The following is a 24,629-nucleotide window of genomic DNA, read 5'->3' on the forward strand; positions in this document are numbered from 1 at the left end:
AAAAAGACACTAATCAAAAAGTTGCATGGTAAGAGTTAACTACAAGACGTCAATCAACTAATATGTGGTTTCAATCAACTGATCGACAAATTATAGAAAACAACATGTAGGCTACAAAAGGAGAAAGACTTGGGTTAAAAGAAACCAACAAAAGAGCAAAAGCTTAATTGTTGTGATTTCTTCTTTGTGTTGTATGTTATTTTTATCTTTGTATCCTTCTTGAACCTCGGATAAAAAAGAGTGAGGATTACGCGTTAGGTTGTCGGCCAATGTGGACTTTCTGACAAATATTCAATGAATAGATTCATCAAATTATTGTGTTAATATTAGGTTATTCCCCGGAAGGAACGCGTTGCAAGTAACCTCTAGACAAGGACTGCTACATCTCCATGATAACTCGGGTGTAGTGTTAATATGCAAGAATTCACGTTACAAGCTACAACGTATTGACAAGGACTGCTTCATGTCACACCATAGGTTGACTAAGAATAAATATTATAGGAAAACTAATCATCTAAGATTTAAAACATGAAATCTAGGAATGTTCACGGGTAAAGCCATGGAGGTAGTAGATATGATGATTAATAGAATAATTAATATTTTATATGTACAAGAGACAAAATTGATAAAAGAGAAGGCAAAGATGATAGGGAATTCGAGTTTTAAGTTATAGTAAAGAAGTAAAATAAGAAATGGAGTAGATATTGTTGTAAATAGTTCACTAAAGGATAAAATAATAGAAGTAGTTAGAAAGAGGATACAATTATAGCTCCCAAGATAGTGGTGGCGAAAGAAACTATTAATGTAATTAGTATATATGCACCTTAAGCAAGATTAAATGAAAACACCAAATCTAGATTTTGGAACAACTTAGATGAGACATTATGAAACATTCTGCCAAACAAAATGATTTTAATTGGAGAAGATCTAAATAGGCATATCAGAGTGAAAAATTAGTAGTATGATAGGATATGTGGGGTTATAGATTTGGAATAAGAAAAGTACGAAAACTATATTTGGATTTTGCAATAGCATATGACCTTATACTAGTAAATACGTTTTCAAGAAAATAAAAAAAAATGCTTGGTTACATTCAAAAGTGGGAATAATAAGTCATAAATTGACTTTCTTATGGTTAGGAAGAAGAACAGAAAGATTTATAAAGATTTTAAGATCATCCTTAGAGAAAACTTAACCACCCAACAAAGGTTAGTAGGGTTCAATATGCGCCTCAAGCATAGTATCGATAGAAGACATGTGCACGACTTCTAAAATTAAATAGTGGAAGTTAAAGGACAGAAAACAAAACATATTAGAGAGTAGGAGAACAAGTATTAGAAGAAATACATGACAACTCAAATATATGTTAAAATTGAAAATAATAGCCAAGAGTGTACTCAATAAATCAACGGGTCATTCACTACCCAATAAAGAATCTTGATGGTGTAATGAGAAAATACAAAAGAAAGAAAGGAAAAATGAATGGCTAAGTTATTATAGGCTTATAAGAACGAGGAAAACTTTTAACAAATATACAGTAGCCAATAAAGTAGTGAATGAAGTAAAAAAATGAAACCTATAAAAGCTTATATCGAAAATTGGATACAAAAGAAGGTAAAAAAGATATTTACAAAATAGTTAAAATGAGAGATAAGACATGAGATCTTATTCAAATAAGATGTATTAAAAATGAATATCTTATAAAGATGAATACAATAGGGTACTATTGAATGATGAGGAAATAAAAGGAAGATTGAAGAGGTATTTTCATCAATTTAAATAAGGTTTAGGTGAACACCTTAACTTAGGTAATTTAAGTAGATCAAATGAGTATAGAAATTTAAATTTTTATCGTAAAATTCAAACTTTATAGAACAAACTTTAAATGGAATGCAAAATAATCTCTCTCTATATGGAGCTGAATGTTGAGCTATAACTCAAGAACATGGGTAAAAGATAAGAGTTGTAAATATGAGGATGTTAAGGTGTGTGTGCTGACAGATAGACAAGATAAGAAATGAAAATGTTAGAGAGAAAGTCGAGGTTGCACCTATTGAAGGAAAACTATGAGAGACGTATTTAAGATGGCACAGACATGCAGATGATCAATAGAAGCTCCAATTAGGCAATGTGAAATTATGACAAATGTAGACATCAAACGAGGAAGAGAAAGACAAAAAATCAAACAACAACAACAACAACAACCAAGCCTTTTCCCACTAGGTAGGGTCGGCTCAATAATAAAATAAGATAAAATTTATTTAAATATAAATGATGATATAGTAAAGGATAGAGCTCAATGACATAGAAGGATCCATATAGCTTACCCATCTAGTGGGATAAGACTTAATTGTTATTGTTGTTTGTATCCTTCTTGTATTTGTTGTAAGCAACAAGAGTTCTAAGAAGTTTCTCCACAAAGATAGAGGGTTTCCAAGAGTGATTCACCAACAAATCATAAGTCATGGAGTAGAAGTTAGAGTCAATTGTCACGTAAAAGCCACATGTTTATATTGTTTTCATATGTGTTTATGCTTTGAGTAATTGTTTTATATTTTTCATTGTGCTAACTTACAAATTGTAGAAATAAAAAGCAACCTATTCAACCCCACCCCCTACACTCTAGCCTCTCCAATGATCCAACAAGCGGTTCTAGTTGGACTAACCACTAATAGAGCCAAAGCTAGAGACGCCAGATTCAAGATGGATTTCAAAGATGAGCTCGAACACCCTTTAGAATAGAAGGTTTCCCAAATGGAAGTTAAGAAAGGAGATCTTATTTCAAATAAACATTAAAAGTTGGTTTGCCGTAACCAAGGTTTTTAATCTCCAAAGGACAAGAAGGGAAGCCCTCTCAAGAGGAATAAATGGACCAAGGAGCAAGTTCAAAAGTTTAAGGCAAATAACAAGGAAATCAAAGTGTTGATTAATGTTTTGCCTAAAAATATTGAGTCAAATAAGTACAAGGATGCACGAGAATTATACAATAAGGTGATCAAACTCCATGAAAATTCTTCGTAGGAACAAGTGGAAGAACCCAAGGAAAGAGATTATTTACTTAAGAACGAGAGTCGGAGGATGAGAGGAGCTCAACCTCCAAAATGGTAGGAAATATCAATTTCCTCATTTGAGAGTAAAGAGGAAGTGGAGAGATTTAAAGAAAAATCCAAACCTTCACAAATTAAAGAAGAAGAAATTTAAAGTCCAAGCATTAGGAAGCTAATGAGGACACTAGACCTCTTTATTGGATGGGTCAAGTGGGGAGCTATCCACGTCTTCAAGAACTAAAGATAAGTCCAAGCAAGTTGAAAAAGAGAACTTGGAGAAACCTCCAAGTACCTTAATTTAAGTGGAGACCAAGGAGCACATTATATACTTTAGATGCAACCAAATGGGGCACTACAAGAACAAGTGTTCATTAGCCAAGAAAGAAGTAAAGTAGAAGGTAATTCCTAAACTTGGTGAATTGTTTCATAATTCTACTAATCCAAGTGATAGGAAAAAAATAAAGACCATATAGGATGCTTCAATTGTCAAGAGAAAGGTCACTACAACACTAAGGGGGTGCTTGGTTGGAGGGAATGAGAGTGGGGAATGAGAAAGGGATTGAAAGTGGATGTTTGGCTGGGAGGATTAGTGGTGGGTCCCACGGATTCATTACCCCAAACATGGGAATGAACCATTCCCTAGCAAAAGGAGGGGGAATGGGAAACCCCCCATTCCCATTCCCCACTTCTATCAATCCCATTCTCATTCACATTCCCTTATGTGAACCAAGCACCCCCTAAGTTCCCAAGAAGGGATGTAGTGAAGGAAAACAAGTCAAAGAAAGAATGGAAGAAAATTAGAGTCTCAAATGAAGGGGAGCTCCAAACATAAAGAAGGTATCCCTAAATTGAATTTAAATTCAAGATTTAGCAAGGACTAGGATTGAAGTTCATAATAACTCTAGGAGAATATGTCATGATAAGAAAACTTTAACTAGGAATCAAAAGGTAGAGATGGAATACAAGTAACACAAAAAGAGTAAGCATATGCCAAGGAAGAATGTCCAAGGAGCCATAACAATTCTAGAATTAGAAAACTAGAATTGAAAAACCATGCCTAGTCTTGAGGACAAAGTTTGATGACTTAGAGAAGATTCTAGAGAAATTCACTAATGAGTCTAAGGGTCTTGACATAGTACTAGGAAGGTAAAGATCTAACTATAATTGATCAGATTTGGGATATGAATCATCATCACATAGGATTGAAGAACCATTAGATGCTAGGGTGGCATATGATTATGGTACGAGGGAACAATCGGGCGAGCAATGTCAAGAAGATATTTGGACCTAGAAGGGTTGATAGAGATGGTATTTCTAGTGAGTGCCCTAGGAGCCAAATTGAGACCTATGATCTTTGGATCACAAATAAGGGATGCATGGGTTACTAGAAAGGTTTTAGGGTGTACCAATGTGTTTAAGGATAAGAAGCTTATCCTAAAAAATTGGCACAATAAGATGGTTCATTAAGATGGACAGCTAGAGATTTATGGCTAGAATGCATGAAAAATAATTTCTAGGTTGAGTTGGATACATACTCTAGAAATCCTATGTGTGCCAAATTTGATAAAGCTATATCTTATGATTTTAGCACATTGTTAGGTAGTTGATACATGACAGGGAAAGGCATGCTTAATTATGTCAATTTGGCTATATCTTTGTAACTGATATACATCTACACTTATTCTATGTGATGACTTGTATGGTTTTATTCATGCCTTAATTAATTTACAAGTTAGATTTATCAATTAGTTCATACAATTAGCAAGGTTTATAATTTCAAACCAAGTTGACGTTTAGATCTCTAACCAGAATTATACAATTCCAGTCTCATGTTGTGTTAGTACAGTTTTGATACTTCTTTGATTGAATTTCTATTAATATGATTAATTTTACTTCGTGTAAGTTGTATCTTTTAATTAACATTTTATCGGCATTAGTTATTTATTTATTTAATAATTAATTATATAGCTAATGCATGTTTGTTTTTTATATTTATTAATTAATTTGATCACCTAAGTCTTTAAAGTTAAAAATGCTTGCAAGTAATTAAATTTAAATTTTTTTAACTTTAGTCATTTATAAATTATATAATTTTTCACTTTACATTATGATCTATTTAAATTTTGCAAGTAAATCACTTGAACAAACAATGAGGAAATGAGACCGACATTTTTATGAATTAAGGCATAATTTACTTTTTGAATTCTATAATATTAAAGCAATTTCAAATTTGAAGGTCCAAAAAATTTTCAATGTTAAAGCTATAATTTTATTTGATATTAATGTATATTTTTATGGGTTTACGTAATTGTGTTTAAAATTTATTCAGAGCATTTGTAAGAAATTAAATAATAAATATCTTGTATTTTGTTTGATAAAACATAAATAGATGCAATGAAAAATTTGAGAACATTTTGTGTTTCTAAGTGTAATTATTAAAATAAAAGAAAAATACAGATATCTAAGATTTTTTTAAATTTTAGAATGTAAAATATTATATTTTAGGCTATAAATTAGGTTTTTAAAATTTTTTAATTAAATTTATTTGATTTTTATATAATTTTAAAAAATATAAAATATAAAATACGACTCATATTTGACGCAAACCAAAAAAAAAGGAAAGATAGATGCACAAAACTCCCACCAATGCGAGATTCCGGAAAATGAGCTATTGTACCAAGTTTTACCTTGCACACAATCGAATTTGAAAATTTTAAATTCAATATTTATTTAGTACAATTTAATTTTAATTTTTAAAAAATATATACTTCCAAATTGAACTTTATAGATTTTTTTTTCTTTAAACATAATTAACCTATTCAATGCAACATAATGTACTTATGATATATCTTAAAAGATATTTCAATAAAATAAATTAAAGAAATAATTAAATTATTTTAAATTTAATTTAATAAATTATTTATTTAATTAAAATATAATATGAAACTCTAATTTTTTTTTTTTATGTTTCAACCAAAGCAGAGAAAAGTTAAAATGAGTAAATATTATATAGTTAAATCCTAATTTTCTCATTGTTTGTTTACCTACTCTGCTTAACATGAATACAAAAGAATATTTGTCCATGTTAAATATCAAATTTACATTATTTATTCTTTTATTTTTAAAATAATTTTTAAATACTAATTAAGCTAAATTTAATTATTATTTTCAGTTTTGAGAGCTGAAACGTGAAATTAGGGCTAGATGGAGCCCATCAAACAGATATAAAGATTAGGATGTAGTAGGCTCAAACCGGACACAATTTTAATTTATTTTGATCGGTTTAAAACAAACCAAATTTATACATACGATTATTTGATTCATTAGTACTAATTTAGTAGTATTTTTAAATATGAAAAATTATTATATAATTCACATTCCTTTCCATTTTATCTATCCATACTTTTTTCTCTCGAGCCCTCATCTTCTCTCTCGCAACCCACTTGTTGCCGCCACCAGCGATCATTGCTCGGTGCCACTTTCTTCTATCATGCCTGCACACCTCCTGTAATCCACCCACCTCCACAGGTCGCCACCCCTCACACAACACCTACTCGTCACTAGCGCGTCCATTGTCTGGTAATTTTCCTCTTCCTAGCTTCTTCCCTATTTCTAATCTCTTAATTTTGGTTGACTCCCATATTAAATCAAGTGTCATGTCAGTCAGCAAGTGGAACGACTAATTTTGACTGTCAACAAGCAACAAGTGGAATGACAAATTTTGCATGGTTGAACCTTAGAACCATCTCATAACCTAGAGTTGACTTGTTTGTGTATTTACACACATAAAACAAGTGAGATATTAGATGATAATCTAAGTTAAAGATGTTTGACGTGGTGTATCTAAATTAACTATATACCATCGATAAATAAGAATCATGTATTGGCAAATCATGAAAAAGGTTTATATATACTTCATGTGCATATAGCCTAAGGATCATGATTGAAAATTATTTTCAAATAGCTTTTAAAAACTTTGGTGTTACTATCTACCTATTTGTTGATAGAAGTCATCAGAAATGACACTAATACAAAGCTTAGAGTGAAACATTGAAAGTTTCAATAGTTTTCATCATTTCTTAAAATAAAAGATGCATTTTTATAGAAAAAATATTTTTCCATAATAATTTATGAATAATATTTATTCAAAATTTCCTAATTTTTCGAATAGTATAAAATTATTTTTGAATTTTTGAAATTAAATTATTGGAGAATTTAGAAAGCAATTGACTAAATGAGAGAAATCAATTGATGTTGACTAATACTTGAGTTGACTAGGTAGTCAACTCAAACTGATTTGCCAACAAATAAAATATTTATATTTAGGAGTGTTACTACATTCCTGAACGTTCTCTAAATAATTTAACTAAAGAAAGCAAGCAAAATAGCTTCTTTGGATTGTATTTTTGCTATCTTTTTTATCCTTCTTGTAAGACGTTTCTCCAAAGGTATCCAAGAAAGCGAAAAGACCGAGGGATTCCAAGGGTAATCCATTGATTACCATGAAGTAGAAATTGGAAGCTACTGAACCACGTAAATGACATGTTTTTGAATAAAAAAAAATAATGTGTTTGTGTTTTGAGTTATTATTTTGTATTTTTCACTATGTTAACTTGAATTGTAGACACAAACTTAAAATCAAATGCAAATGAAGATATTCATTCCTCCCCCTCTAGTCTCTCCAACAATTCAAAAGTCCCCATGTTAATTATCTTTGGAGAACTATCCTTTGATTAAAGAGTTAAAATAGTGTCAACCATAAAAAAAAATTAACATAATTTATTTAGAATATCCATTACATGAAGAATAAAATGAAATTAAGTTACATGTAATAAATATAATGTATTAGTATAGTTTCAAAAAGTGCCCTAGGTAGCTGTGGTAGACCTCCTCTTTGTCTATTGTGGAGGTGGTTTCCTGGAAAGCAACCCATCTAGACGCCCTTGGCGACTTGCCTAAGGGACTGCTTTAGTTGTATTTCAGTGGATGAAAAAGGGGCATTCACTTAATAACCCTAATTTTTTCTCTTCTCCCACATCAAAACCAACCTTCTGACTCTCCATGAAACTTCTCCCTAACACTCAACACCTCCGAACACATGTCGGAAACACTTAGTGCCTTCTCCTAGAACTGTCCATCAACTACCACAACTCCTTATGCAATCTTCCTCCATGCATTGATCCATTGTCATGTACCACAACTGCTCCACCCTCCACAAGTGTTGCTGATCCCTCTCCCTCAGTAACAACATTGATCCTTCTCCCTCCGGTATCCACAACATCCCTCCATCCATATCAGTAGTTAGGTCACACTCTACGATAGTAACCAGCAAAACATTTGGTTAGGTTTTCCTCTTATCTTGATTTACTTTCAGTTTTAAATCAATAATTATTTGATTGTATATTTTGTTGTCTTGTTACTGTTTCGAAGATTAAAATATGGAAAACAACCTTGACACTCTAACAAGAACAACTTGAATATTGGTAAGTGCAAATTTTATAGGCAGACAAGGGAGGAAATCTACAAATTTAAGCAACAGCTTGCTCATATTCTAGGTAATATTTTGGTTTGTCAAAAGGTACAACTGAAGCTAAGAAAGTGATCCTGAAATACATGGAGTCAACGAAAAGAAGAAAAATGACAAGGCAAAGTTGCTTGAATAAGAAAGAGCAATTGTTAATATTTATAGGGAAAGGTATTAAGAAATTTAAGAAGTTGGCAGTTAAAGGCCAAAAACGTTAAAATATATTGATAGAGAAAAATGTTAATAAATTTAAGTAGTTGGCAGATAAAGACCAAAAACTAAAGGTTTATAATGGTTTGTGAATTCTGACTTATATCAAGTAAGAACAATATAATACAAAACAAATACTTGATAGCAATCACCATGTAGATAATAACTCATAATATGGTTAAATGAAACCAATCAAAGAATCTAAACCATCACCGAGCAAATAACATGCTTAAATGGAACTAAGAACCTTAGTTATACATTACTAAGATAGTATCACAGAAACAAGCATAAAACAAACTAAAATGTGATGCATCAGAAGTTTGCAAAATAATGCACAAAAGCTACAACCCAAGTACTCACCATTTGAAGGCAAAATTTTTAGCTTGCAATTTGATAGGATACAAGAAGGAATATGCATTAATGTCATCAGTGAGTACTTCCATCTTCACATCATCATCTAATTCAACCATGGCATGCACATCTATAGAAAGAGGTATAAAAAAAGGGTTAAAAAGACATGAACGATAGCTCAGGTTTCAGCAAGAAAATGCATATATCATTAAACTTGTACAAAAAGTGGATGTAGCATTCATACTTGAATTTTTAATTAGACTAAATTGCATGAGTAACTAGCAGAGAAAATAGACTAGTAAAACTCATTTTCACTAATAGAATATTTGTGATGTGTGTAGAATTATCCATTAATCTCATATCGTTGAGAGGGCAACATTGTCGAGTAGGAACCTAATTGTAGATATATACATTATGACTAAAATGTAGCATGAGTAATAAATAGAGAGAATTATCTAGGTAATTAACCCAAAATAATTTTTACCTATTATAGTATTATTATTATTATTATTATTATTACTATTACGTGGAATTAGGATCAAATTTTCTCTCTAATCACTTTCTCCACCTGCACATGGTGAGCTCTATAAATCAACATTCTCAATTCTTCTCTCTCCTACCCCTCGCTTCTGCCTATGCATGGTGTATGAGACAAATCTCCAATCCTTATCTCCAATAGTGGTCATAAATGCATGTGCCTACCATGACTCTGCTAGCTCATTTACTACTCATGTTCACCATCAATCAATTAGAGACCATAATGTTGGCGTTGGGTGCACAACATTTAACCCAGAATTTTGATGTATGACTAAGGTTAAAGTAGCGGTGCAAATGAATTGAGCCGGTTCGTGAACTTTTCGAGCCGGCTCCAAAAATATTTGATTCGTATTCGAAATTATTGAATTCAAGCCGAATTCGAACATGTTCGATAATTTTTTCGAGCCGAATTCGAACCCATAATATTTTGTTCGATTGTGCACGAGCCAAACTCAAATCGAATTCTAATTATTTTTACACAATTCTAACTTAAATATATTCAAATTATGGTTCGAATAATTTGAATCGAATTCGAATTTAAGTCATTTCAAATTATAGTTCGAATATGCTCGAACCAAGGTTCGAAAAATTCGAATCAAACTCGAGCTCAAATTTTATTTCGAACGAGTGCGAGCCAAAATTACTTGCATTTTTGAGCTTCGAATATCATATATATTTTCTGAGCTTGAACTCAAATATCAATATTTTCATATTATTCAGCTTGATTCGATTGGTCTGCACCCCTAGGTTAAAGTTAGGTTAGTTGTAATCTAACCAATTGTGTCAAGTGTGCAAGTTACTTGACAAGTGTTGAAGTCCTGGTTATGAACTAGGCAGTGGCTAAGTTCTAACGAATCTAGGCATCTAAAGTCCTAATTGGGAGTCAGACATGAGCTAAGTCTTGGTTGGAAACTAAGAAAAAAATTTCTAGTCGGAGGCTAGGTGAATCAAGTCCAAGTGGTGAAGGCTTAGCGGACAAATTCTTAGCTAGAGAATAGGTGAATCGAGTCCACATGGTGAAGGCTTGGCATCCAAAAGTCCAAGCTAGGTGTTACGTGAATTAAGTCCAAGTGGGAGCTCAAGCTTGGCAAACAAGTCCAAGTGGAGTTCGGAGTTCGGAGTTCGGAGTTCGGAGCTGTGGCTTGGCACCTCGATCTAGACCGAATGTAAGTGCGAGAAACTTTAAATTTTGTATCCTACTCATTATGTGTAACCCGGGTAGCATGTTCAACGATTCCAGGCTACCGAAGGGAGTCTAGGGCAACTGGCAGGTGAAACTCTCAACGAAAGAATTTTGGAGGGTCCAAATGACCGTATTGGTTCAGGCAACCAGAGCAGCTTCCAAGCGACTGAGAGATGACGTTATCTGCAACCGGAGCGAGTCAGGTCAAGATGAAATTTGACCTTTGTCCAGTCAACCAGAGAGCTTTGTTAACATTATCTAACGGATAAATGTTGTAGCCACGTCAACAGCAATACAAGCAACCAGGAAGGCTCCAAGCTACCGGAGGAGTGCTATAAAAGGAGCTTTGAGGCAGAGCTTAGGAATCAACTCAATTACTCATTCACACATTCTCTTGTGCTCGTTCTCCTGTGCTCTCACGCCTTATGTGCTACGACACGTTGCGAATTGTGCTTCATTTCTGATCAGCAATACCTAGAGTAATATCTTTATTTGTTTTAGTGTTGCCTCATTTGTTGTGCTTAATTTTTTAGATTTTTTCTGTAAGATTTTCCTATCTCCAAAGGCTTTTTAGAAAGGGTAAATTAGAAATAAAAATCATATTTTATAGCTTCCACACGTGTCTATACTTCTGATTTGGTTAATCAACTATTTGCATGCTTATATTGCCTTGTTTTACTTGATTGAATCAACTTAAGTAATCTTTATTTCCGTTGTACTACTCTGTTGATTCAATTATTTTTATTTACTATCTGCTCACTAAAATTTGTAATGTTATTCACCCCATCTAACGTCGAGTTCGATCCTACACATAACAACCCAATTTTAGCACCTATTGTTGTACCTTCCAACTCCACCTATGGAAGAGGATATCGACCAGCCTAACCCCCTTCGATGGAGACAAAGAACCTACTTAGAGAACCATTTCTTTTGACAATCCCATAGCACCAAAAGTAGGCTGCCTATTTGTGAAGGAACAAGCCCAATTTGCATTAGTACGCCTTATAATTTATATATTACCTTGACCTAGAGATTCTTTGCCTATACTGAACCGTGTAAAGGAATGTCCATACATTTTATTCTCCCTTCTCTTTTGTCAATCAAAAATCAAAATGTCACTTCAATGCCCTTCTATGTGATGGTTTCCACCACTTCTCTAGCTGGGTAAAGTAGAGACAGAAAGAGATTGAATCATGACCCTGGGCCTGCCCACCCCAATATCGATTAACTGATCAATTAAAACAAAATTTTCAAAACAATATCTAAACATAAGTAGGTTATCAAACTCTGACATGAATAGTCTCAAACATTGAAAAAAAAAAATTGTGATGGAAATACGTATTCTCGGAAACATTCCCCTTAACCAGACCTTTTATTATTAGTGTGGAGAAAAAAATCGAAGCTGCATGATTTATTTTTCCAACTACAAACCCAATAAGAAACCATAGATGGTTTCTATAAGCAGACGACTAAAAAAAAAAAGCAAAGTTAGAGTAAGAATCTAACCGGAGACTGGAAGAATGAAAGTCGAGAGACCTGAGAGCAACAGATCCCTCCTGCAGAAGCTGCTCGTGGAAACCACGGTAGAGGAATCAGGACAAACCGCTGGACAGCTTGTCCCACGCGCCGAACAATTGGGGTTTCTTCGATTTCTGTGGAAGCAAGGAGCCAAAAACCGCATGAGCAAAGTGGTGACCAAAACGGAGAGGGAGAGGGAGAGGATAGAGCAGGAACGCACGGCAGGGTAGCGCGAATTGCTAGAAGAGACGAGAAAGAATTGGTGACGGCGAAAGGAGGCGAGAGACGAGCCACCGCTGCCATGCTCGCTCCACAGCAGCAGTGATATGCTATCCGTGTTATCGTAACCAACCCCCACTAACAAAAAGGCAAACTTTTAGGCGTGAGTTCACTCCGGATTTACTCGGTGGCAGTCAAAGGCCGTCTACCTATTATAAAAAATGAAGAAAAAGACCTTTTAGGCGTGTGTTCAATTTTAATAAATTTTATAACTTATGAAGATTGTTTTTTATTATAGTTAGATGTAGGAATGAATAAGTGTTCATGAATAAATTTAGTGTTCAATTTGATAAAAGCTTATTTATGTTTGTTTAATATACACAAGATTAATCAAATAAACAAGCTTGAACAGCTCGTTAAACTAAATAAATAAATTTGAACACATGTGTTCAGCTCGTTAACGTTCGTGAATAATGTGCATGAACAATATTTATGAATAACGTTGGTGAACAATATTTGTGAACAATATTCACGAACCATATCCATTAATAAAACTCTTTTTAATATGTTAAATAAATAATAAAATAAAATAAAACAAAACAAATAAATAAGTTTAAATTATCAAGTTCAATAACCAATCAAACAATTAAAGTTTTCAAACAATCAAATAAGCTTGAATTGAGAGCTCGATAACATCTAAACAAACCAAACTTGAACCAAATTCAAGCCAAGCTCGAACTAAGCTCAAGTCAAGCTTGAATTTAGAGCTTGATAACATATAAACAAGTCAAGCTTAAGTCAAGTTTCAAACAAGCTCATAAAAAAATAAACAAAGTCAAACTTGAACAATCATTTCAAAAGCTTGATTCATTTTAAACTCGGCTCGGCTAGACTCGGCTATCTTATCAAATAAGCTTGAACACCCCAAAGCTTGGCTTGGCTCGACTCATTTACAACCCTAGTCAGATGCCATTACGAAGAGAACCATTTGATAGGCATAAAACGTCTCCATGACAAATATATTATAATAGAATAAGGGATTAATTTATAACAGATATATATTTTAGGAAAAAAATCTCTTTCACCTCATAGTCAGTTGAGGATCGGTTATAGGTTGGCCCCGTAATTTACCTCTCGTCACATAACCTAGGGACAAACTATGAGAGATATTTAAGATAAGTATAGTTACTTTTTGCTATAATTTAATAGACATAAGACGAGTTAACGAAGGCCTCAATAAATATCCATCCCTCTATAAGGTTACTATCTTTTTTCTTAAAATACTTTTAATGCGAATTGATACCTCCTCTTCACTATCAACTTGATCTGTCATTGTGGACGTGGCAGGTGGGAAGGAGCTTGGGAGTCACTTCTTCCTTATTTTTATTTTTTTTTTAAATTTTTAATTAATATAATTATTTTAATTTTAATTCAAAAGGTTAATAATTTTTTTTATTTTAAGTATTTTATTTCAAATAAGGTAATTTATTTTGTAATTATTAATATTATTTAATGGTAATTTATGAATTTACATTTTATTTATATATAAATAAAATATAATGAAAAAACATGGGACCCATAAAGAAGTTGGTTAGAGTTTTTTTTTTTTTTTTTTACAATGGAGAGAGGTGTAAGGTTTTTTACTTTTGACATCGCGTAGATGTGATAACGAAAAAGTTTATAGAAAAGTTCCATGACTATGAATGCCCTAAGTTCTAATCCGATAGAGCTCCCGTCCTTCAATTATCTCCTATCTCCTTCTCTTGTTACACATGCCTCCCTCTCTTGTTACAGACACCTCCCTTCATATACCAATTAGACAATCTTCCACCCAAGCTGCCACGTGTGATGGCAGAAGGTATGGACTGGTGTAAGACCTCTATTCCCTTCTGTCAGAAGAACATAGGACATACTGTGGCATGGCCCAAGGTTGGTTGTCTCTCACCATACCTAAGGCACCACCTTTCTCGTTAGAGATCAGCCTCCTCCTTGATAGCTCTTATCAAACTCATGTTTAAGATACCATTAGCAATAATGATTAGATTTAAGAGTGGAAGGGATTGGGTTTAGGAGAGATATTTCGTACAAGAATGTTCTTACGACCTGGATTGGCATATAGAGGACATTCTCGGACGGGGATGCTCTCGCATGATAATTAGTAATGAAACTATAAAGTAGTTGATCCTGTCCGTACGCTGAATCAACGGACGCTGGGCACGTGGCGCTCTCCGAGTTACTGACGTGGATCTCCGACCGGTCGTACGGACCTCCGGCGAACCTGCAAGGAAGTCGGGCCGGGAAGGGGTTCCCGGCGACGACCCTCTGACGCTCAAGTCGGGTAAGTGGACAACAAAGAGGTGACTTCGAATATCAAAGAACGCGTACCTCCGGTGAGGTATGAGGGCCTTTATATAGGGCTGTAGAGAAGCGAGTGCACACCTACCGAGGTGTACACGTGTCCTTTCCCATATCGTAGTATGAGCTTGTCAGAGGAGCTTACCTGACACCATACTGCTACAGTCCGAGCACGTCTCTGATGGGACAGCGGAACTCTCTGTTGTAAGATTTTGAGTATGGCCTGATCGTCGAACATACCCGCTGTCAGAAGATGTTCCCCTGTCCTTTTGTCTCTTCTGACCCCGTGCCGAGCGTCCGGTCGGTCTGCAGTCTCCTTCGTCCGGCCAGTCGTAGGTGTTGGTCCGCTCGGGAGATTCCCGGTGGTGTGCTCTGTGGACTGTTCGCAGTGTTGCTATTTTATGTCTTCGGCCGAGCGGGCTACCCGATCGGCCCGGCGACCTTGTTCCTCATGAGCGTCGGAGACCCGACTCCCCATCGGGCTGTTTTTAATTCCGCTGAGACCCCCTTCTGCCGACCGGCCTTCCCTTCTTCGGTCGACCGTTTGACCCTTTGACTTCCACGTGGCGATGACTTCCCCCAGAGGGGGGGGGTCCCTATTCTTACTGTCGGATCAGTAGTAGATTTAGGCTATCTCCCCAAGGATGCCTCTGATAAGAATGTTCCCAAACGAGTAGGCTCTCTAGGATGTTCTTGAACAGGGATGTTCTTAAGTCGCAATGTCTTTTTTCAGAGATTTTCCTTTTGATTCATCCTCTTGCCTATCTAGTCACATCTCTGATAGGCATACGTAGACTTGTTCAAATATATATACCTGAGTAGGGTTTGCAAGGCATATCACATGCCTCTCTAATTTAGCTTGATCGAGGAATAGCTAACAAGGTCTAGCTGTGGACGTGGCAAGGCATAAATGATGACGGTTGACACTTTCGCTTGTTACATGTCAAAGACAATTAGAATTATGAGTCAAAGGGATATACCTAGGAGGGATATTCTTGAATGGAGAGGTTCTCGTGACCCGAGTCGATGTGTAGAGGATGTTCTTGGTCAGGATGCTCCTATATGCTAGTTAGCAACGAGGCTACAAGTTTGTGCGGTCTTTCTAGGGATGTTTTTGAGTCGAGATGTTCCCATTTCGGCACAAGCTTCCCGAAGATGTTCTCGAGCAAGGATATTCCCAAGCAGCAATGTCTTTTTCGGAGATGTTCCTAAGCTTCAACACCTTTTCCAGAGAGGATATTTCCAAGCTGTAACATCTTTCTAGGATGTTTGATAACGCATCTATGTTGTAACCATGGTTATAATTCAATTACCAAACTCTTTAACTAATGTAGTATAAGGTAGCTCGGATCGTCTCTCTCAAAGAATATAGTGATAAAGTGATAATCTCAAAATGAAATGCTATTGTTTGGGGTTTGAGGTTTGGGGTTTTTGATATTGTAAATGGGGGTTTGTGTTGGATTTGAGGTGACGTTTGGTTTTTTCTTAGGAATCGGAATGGAAATAAGAATGTGTATGAACATGAATATCATTCTTAAAAATAATGTTTGGTTAGTTGAATATTTTCTATTAAAATAAATAATTTTTTTTTACCCTTAGGAAAATAAAAGGGAAAAAATCATATATGAGAGAAAGTGATAAGAGAAAGGATGAGGAGAGAGAAAATATAATGAGAGAGAGAAAGTGATAAGAGAAAGGATGAAGAAAGAGAAAATATAATGAGAGAGGATAAAGAGAGAGAAAGTGTGATGAGAGAAAATGAGGAGAGAGTGTGTGATGGGAAAGTATGATGAGAAAAAATGACGAAAGATAGTGTGGTGGGAGAAAATATGATGAGAGAGAAAGTGTGATGGGAGAGAATAAAGAGAGAGAAAGTGTGATCAGAGAGAATAAAAAGAGAGAAAATGAGGATAGAGAGTGTATGATGGGAGAGATTGAAGAGAGAGAAAATGTAATGAGAGAGAAAGTATGATGGGAGAGAATGACGAGAGAGTGTGTGTTATGGAAGAGAGAAAGTATGATGAGAAAAAATAACGAAAGATGGTATGATGGGAGAGAAAGCATGATGAGAGAAAATGAGGTGAGAGATAGTGTGATCAGAGAGAATGAAAAGAGAGAAAAGTGCAATGAGAGAAAATGAGGAGAAAGTGTGTGTGATGGGAGAGATTGAGAAGAGAGAAAATATGATGAAAGAGAAAGTGTGATGATAGAATAAAAAGATAGAAAGTATGATGAGAGAAAATAAGGAGAGAGAAAGTGATATAAAAGAAAATTTGAACAAAATATTAAGGTATTTTCGTCCAAAACTTATTGCTCATTCCTATTCCCATAAAAACCCAAGGGAGGAGGTGAGTTTCATCAATATCCAAATTTTTGGGTTTCATTCCAAAATTTTAATTTCATTCTCATTAACCAAATACAAGATTTGAGAATGAATTCATTTCCTCATTACTAAACCCTTAAACCAAACGCCACTTGTGTGTTGAGACTAACAAATGAAAAGTATCCTAATCTAATCTAACCTAGCTAAATTACGATTACAAGAAAATACATGAAAACGTTAAGTAGGACATGTTAATCTAACTTAACTTACTTGCAATCTAGATGAAGAACAAACATCACTAACATTAAAATGAAATAAAGCATTACAAGAATTTAAATAATTGAAATGTATTAACAGAATTGAAAATAATATAAAAGCGTAAGGGAAAATAAACCAAATATGTTGTAAGCATAAAAACTAAACTAAGCTAAGTATGAGCTCTCCTTCCAATCCGATGAATGGTTGATCTGAAACGAACCTAGGACCCCATAGCTCGTGTATAGAGAATGGAAGTGCCTCTCCCAACCGAGCCGAGGGCTTGTCAGTGGGGGATTCTGGCTGAAGATGGGAGTGCCTCTCCTAATCGGGCCAAGGGCTTGATATGAATAAGATGAGGCGGAAGACCTCCACACCTACTTCTTGATCGGAGATGGATTTGTGAAGCTAAGAAAGTGGAAGACCTCCACACCCTCTTCTTTTCTTCAGACAATATGTTCCCTCGGGAGGGAACCTTCCCAATCGGGATGAGATGGAGGTGGAGATGCTCGCTAAAGATGGTGATGATGGTGAAGCTCCATCGGAGAGACCTCTCCAGCGGAGGATGAAGGTAGTCCGGATGGAGGTGGAGGAGAAGGAAGAAGATGACTCTCAGTGCCCTAGATCTCGAATGCCCTTTTATATCTCCCAATGAATTAACTTCCTTCAAGTGAACCTACCTAGCCATGCACGCCATGGCTGTATCAGGGGGCATGACCAGGTTGTGTTGACTATTGAGGTAGCCTCCAATCTTACTTCAATATGGGACAATGTCAAGCCGTATCAAGGGACACAACCATATATTCCCTAATATGATGTGCTTCTGGAGCTCTGGTTGACATCTCTTCCGTACAAGATATAGTTTAAATCTTAGAAAATAATACTCTAAATATAATAAAATTATAATGAAGCTCCAAATTAACTCTTGCTCATGCAATACAATATAAATACAAATTTAAGCACACGAGAGGATTAAAACTCTAAGTAAAAACACAAAATAATATGTCAAATTATTGGTTATCACACCCCCACCCCCACTTTATTTTTTGCATGTCTCGAGCAAATAAATAAAACTAGAAAGCAATTAAAAACTCATTTCCCAATTAATTCCCTATCAACTCTTCAAAGATGGTAAAAAATAATTACTTAGGACTATCAAATTTATAAGAATTAAAATATTTATGAACTCAATTCTTACACAAGCTAATAAACATAGTGATTTCAATCAATTTGAATAAACTAAGAATGATAGAGTCTCACAAGGTAAGTAGTTTTGCTCTTGCTCTCATAAACATTTTCAAGGTAGAGTTCATTCAATGCTACTCATGACATTGTGTTATCATATACTTGCTTATTTTCTATTCTCCACTATTGTAAATATACAAATGCATTAGTTTGAAGACTTATTAGAGTTGTAATGCGACAAAAAGAAGTCAAAAGTAACAAGAAGCATAGGTAAAACAAGAAGAGAAGCCAAAGAGAAAATGAAAGTAATGAAATGATGAATATAATGAGTACAATCAAGTAAGATAACATAGGCTCACCCAAAATCTCAACTTTGTTTATACATTAATCCATCCCAATCAAGAATGACTTTTTTCTTTTCTTTTCTTCTTCTTCTTCTTTTTAAATGGAATATGGGTCATGGCCTAGCTATGGTGCTAAACATGGTCTAATCATTTTTTTTTCATGGAACGTCTAGAATGTGGCACGACCGTGTTCCTCAACACAACCTATCCATGTTTGATTTCCTGATAATTTTTTTTTTATTTTGAAACTCTTAGGTGGTTGTATTTTTCAACAAGGCATGCTTGTGTTGCATTACAAACAGACTCATTTTATTACTTCTTCCATGCCTAACTTCAGCCCCTCAACACGTAAAACTTGACCATCTTAAACAGTGTAACTCATCATGATAACATCCAAATTCTTTATAAAGGGAGGGCAAAGAATAAACTACGGGTGTAAACGAACCGAATCGAGCCAAATATACAGAAAAATCTAAGGCTTGAATTTGGCTCGTAATAGGTATATTCGAGTTCGAGCTTGATTTGAAGCTTGAAAAATTTTAAATTTTTTGTTCGAGTTCGGTTTGAATTAAGGCTCGGGTTCGAGTTTAGCTCGAAAGATTCGAACATGTTCATAAACTATTCGAATTATTGTTTGAAAATAGCAACTTGAAAGGCTCAAAATTTATTTATTTAATATATATTTAACTTATATTAAAAAATATTAAGGTTCACGAGCAGCTCACGAACTATCAAACAATATAATTTAGGCTCGAGTTTGGCTGAAAAATAGTTTGAACATGTTTGAGTTCAGTTTGAATTTGATAGATTCAAATACGAATCAAATATTTTTCAAGCGGGCTCGAAAAGCTAGCGATCTGACTCGATTCGTTTGCACCCCTAGAATAAACCAATAAAGACATGACAAAAAAAAACAATAATAATCAATGAAAGTATTAGGTGGATTATTTAACTAGTAACACTAACTAAGCAAGGGAAGAAACCATAAGATGAACAAGAAAAATGACTTTCATCACATTCATACATACTTATGTTACTATAATTTTGAAAAGAAGCAAAGCAAGTGATGTGTATTTTTTTGCATAGTTTTTAATCAGTATTATTTTGCACACATTTTATTCCATCATATGAGCATATCTTAATGCTTTCATCTTCTTTCAATTATTTTCACTTTTTTTCATTAGAAGATCTGCTCTTTATGATTTTCAATTGATAGGACATGAAATCGGAGCTTAATTGGAGCTAAACACCTTGAAATGAGGATTTATACAATAAGGAGTACACTTTGGCCATGTTCCATGACACGAGCATTTTCCTCCAGCCAAAACCAAATGTGAAATGGTGCAGCCATGATAATTCCAAAGTCTATAATGTCATGGTCATACCCCCAGGAACGACCATGTCAGTTTTTACCGCAGATAGGTCATTTCCAGACATTGTCACGTCGGGGTCGTGACATCCGTCATGGTCATGGCCTTCTTTCCCGATATAGTCATGGCCTAGCCATGTCACAACTATGACTCATGGGTAGTGACCCACTATTTTAGGAATTCATAAGAGATTGGACACATTTAGAGGGCTATAAAAGGTCCTAGAGGCTCTTGAATACGAGAGGAGGGTTTTCTTCGTGATAGAGAGCCGTACCAAGGAGTGTCAAAGTTTCCATCCACTCTAGAGCTTGGAGTTTCTTTTGAAGACACTGGTAACTCTACGACTAAGCTTTCTCTCTCCCTTCTCTTGATTTGAATTGTAGGATGTCTTATTCATTATCTTTTGGCTATAACTCCGCCTCCATGGAGTAGACTCTAGATTCTATGATGAGGGAGTTGCCCGATATATTGTTAACATTTATTTTCTATGCCTATTTATCTTTCTTTATCGTATCATATGTGTATTCCATGATCCATCTTTATTGCATATACATGATTATGACACTAATCGTGCATCTTCGTATCTCACGGATGTAGGGAAGGGCCAAAAGGTGAACTTAAATCTCTGACCTATAAAGACCAAGATGTGAGGGGTTGGTTATGAAAGTAATCCAAAACCTAGGTATCCAACAACATAAATAAGTTCATGGGACTCCCCTACGTTAACAAAAAAATTTTCCTGATTTTTACAGTGCCCTAGGTTCGTCAGTCGATTTTGTCCCAAAAATGGTTGATAGACATAGAGTTGTCCAAATGATAACTAGGAAGGATATCCTCATCTTGTTTTCTAAAATATATCTATGACCTTAACGATTGACGCGATATACCATATTGAAAGCAGAGTATTTTTCCCAAGCATATCTTTATATATTAAAACCAATACAATTTTACAGATACAATGACAATATAATTTGATATCATATATAATATCATTTTACAATTGATATACTATAGTTTTTCAACAATAACACTAATCCAATAAAAACAAGTGTTATAACTCAATCCAGCATAATTTTACAACTATCATACCATAAAACTACAATGACAATAACAAGAGAATCAACTGATTTATTTAGTTGCACAAACACAATAGACAAAAAGATCACAATAATTTTAACAAATCAATTATTAGTAGTACTACAATGACAATAATGTATACAACAACACCACCACCAACAATTTAGACCAAGATAATTTACAAAACAACACATCACAAGAGCACAACAGTTAATATATCATTTGATATACATTACAAACACACTACACATTATCACCAATGAGATTGATGATCCACTCATTCTAATTTGAATTTACTAAACTTGTCCCTTAATGATTGAGACTACAACCTCTATTCTAAATTTACTAATATCTTTTTGCATGAATTCTATATTGATATTGTACATTAGATGTTGAATATATTGCATTATGAAGAAGCCACAGTCATACCTACAGTATTACAAGTTTCAAGTAGTAATGTAAATAATATATCAAAATAACTATTTACTCATGTACTGAATTTACTTATAAAAATTTTATTGGAGATAATCAACTTGTGTACAGACTCATTCATCTAAAGATTGATAATCTTCTAATCCATCATGTATTTCTTTGAATTCATCGCTAAGGAAAGTTTTTAAGTCTACTTACCTATAAGGATCATATGTAAAACATAATTTAATATAGAGCGATCATGTATCATAATGCAATAACGTTAATTCACAAATTTTAATAATAACTAGCTCTATAAAATATTCATCATATGTTGGATGCATGACATCAAATTAAAATGATATAAGGTTTTCATATCGGTGTCCATAACCATTAAATGAAAATATGTATGATCAGTATTCAAAGGTATAAAAATACACCTTGTTGATTAGCACGATTAATTTTCAATATTTGGTATAAAGTTATTTCCCATAAGTGTTCATATGATGACTGCAAAATTCAAGATATGTTCATAATTTATTGCACTAATATCACAAACATAATATAAGTTATCATATGAAAGAAAATTCTTACCCTAAATTCAATTAAGCAATAAATGGATTGCTTATATATCCTACTAGACGAGAATGCTTCCCTAAAGAGTATCAAAATGTATTCGTTGATTACTTTCTCGTTCATAAAAATGTTGCATAAAATACATGTAAGGAAGACATGTCTTATCAATGCGTAGTAACCTTCCTCCCATACAAAGGCAGCAATAGGCTATCTCAAATTCTCAAGTACTGATATATGGTAGGTCACATCTTGGTCTCATTTTTTCTCTTTCGTTTCTATAAATTTATCTTTAATATATTGCATATAAACACAACTACAATTATTTAACAAACAAAATATTAAGTGAAATCTATGAATTTCCAAGTAGTATTAAAGCATTACTACAAATATCTCAACTTACTTTAACAACCTTCAACCTCATTGTGTTGAGTTCCTTCTCCCTTGCCTATATTTTTTTGGCCTCCCTTGCTTCATCAATCTTCTCGGTCACTAATATAGTATTGTATTCTTGTTTCATTTTTGTTTTGCTAAATTTACCTTCAAGTTTCTACAAATAAATAAAACTCAATGTATTTAACAAATACAACAAAAAGTGAAATCAATGAAATTACATTTATTATTTATGAATTACTACATATATCTCAACTTGCTTTAATTACATTAAAAAAATAAAATATTGACTTCCTTGTCCTTTGCCTGCCTCCTCTCCTTCTGCCATCTCATTGGTGATTATTATAGTCTTCTCTTCTTGCATACCAAATTTTTTACCTTGTTTTATAAATTTTTTACCCCCCTCAATCTCCCATATTTTTACCCTGAACCTCTTCACACCAGATTATTCGTTAGGAGGGTTTCTACATGACCTTTTATTATGACCTAATTATTTACAGTTGTTGCACATTTTTTTTTTGACCTTTTTGCTATACTTCGACTCAATCTTCGCTTTCTTCCTTCTGCTAGGTTGCATAACACTACTGGATGGTAAAATAATATAATCTTGTGCACCTATTGATCATAATTCTTCTTCTATATATACAATTTGCATAAGTATTGTTCTATGTTTCAAATAAAAAATATTACTCACAATTCAAATACAAGACCATTTTCCTGAATGTACATGTCATGCCTCAGAAGAGTCCCTGTCAGAAGAAATTTCGACAGCATCTCCCCTGTACAGGTGACAATCTGAGACATATCTACAATGCCCTCAGGGCCACATATACCTCGGCCAACAGGGTCAGAATAATAACAATAAAATAATTAAACAACCACGTAATTATATATGTAGCAGCCCACTCGGCTGTACTAAAACCAAAACACAGCGAAAAATGATAGAAAACCAAATACAAACCAAAATACAAGACTGCTAGCCGACTAGGCTTACACAACCATCAAACAACACAAAACACTCCATAACAATACTCCAGCGCCAAAACCAGAATATACAATGCTAAGTACTCTTAATACAAAAAACAAATAAAAACATAAATGAAACCGGTAAGTCTTCAGATGTGACGTGGGAACCGGCAGACAGGATGCTCCAAGCGACTCCGTAAACAACCTGGTACCTAAAAATAGTGTCCACGGGGGGTGAGTTCAACAACTCAGCAGATACCTAGTTGACATGTATAGTAAACTATAACAAATAGTAATAACTATGGAGTACAGTCTTCTGGACAAAAGCTGGAAATGCACAATAGAAAAGGCTGAAAAGAACTGTACTCACCAGGGCCTCCTATCAGAATAATCAGGTCGTCAGACCGAGAGTATTATAAATTCTGTATGCATGTCAAACATATGCATCCATCCAAATGTAGCATATAAGTGCAACAAACACAATCAGTAAATGCTTAAATGCGTATGATGCCAATGATGGGTCCTGGTCACCCCTGACGCCAGTCAGCCATCTCACACACGATGGTGAGACCGAGTGGGTAGAGCTGTGACAACCGTGCACTCTGCCATCACTACTCCTGATGAGTGACCGAGTGGACGGGATGCTGTCGGAGTACACCTATCCTTCTACCCCAAATCATAAGTGGGGGAGCGCAATGCTCTCATCTCCCGGTGCACAATGACGGGGAGGAATCTTTGACTTGCTACCACGCTGCATCACACTACCCATGAGCGGACCAACGGAGCAC

General features: G+C 34.5%; 1 protein-coding gene across 6 annotated transcripts in view; it reads right to left on the reverse strand.

The window, feature by feature from the left end:
• LOC122042375 (psbP domain-containing protein 5, chloroplastic-like) overlaps positions 1 to 12,747 on the reverse strand; it is a 37,157-nt gene extending 24,410 nt beyond the window's left edge. For all 6 annotated transcript variants that reach the window (XR_006129208.1, XR_006129209.1, XR_006129210.1 and 3 more), the window contains exons 1-3: positions 12,591 to 12,747; positions 12,359 to 12,504; positions 9,142 to 9,262 (exon numbers count right to left, since the gene is read on the reverse strand). Coding sequence is in view for 3 of the 6 variants with exons in the window: in XM_042602466.1 (XP_042458400.1) it covers positions 9,142 to 9,262; positions 12,359 to 12,504; positions 12,591 to 12,673 (350 nt within the window). In the remaining 3 variants the exon portion in view is untranslated. The remainder of the gene's footprint in view (positions 1 to 9,141; positions 9,263 to 12,358; positions 12,505 to 12,590) is intronic.
• Positions 12,748 to 24,629: the final 11,882 nt, after the last annotated feature.

Source organism: Zingiber officinale, chromosome 2A, assembly GCF_018446385.1.
Source record: "Zingiber officinale cultivar Zhangliang chromosome 2A, Zo_v1.1, whole genome shotgun sequence".
Classification (NCBI taxonomy): domain Eukaryota; kingdom Viridiplantae; phylum Streptophyta; class Magnoliopsida; order Zingiberales; family Zingiberaceae; genus Zingiber; species Zingiber officinale.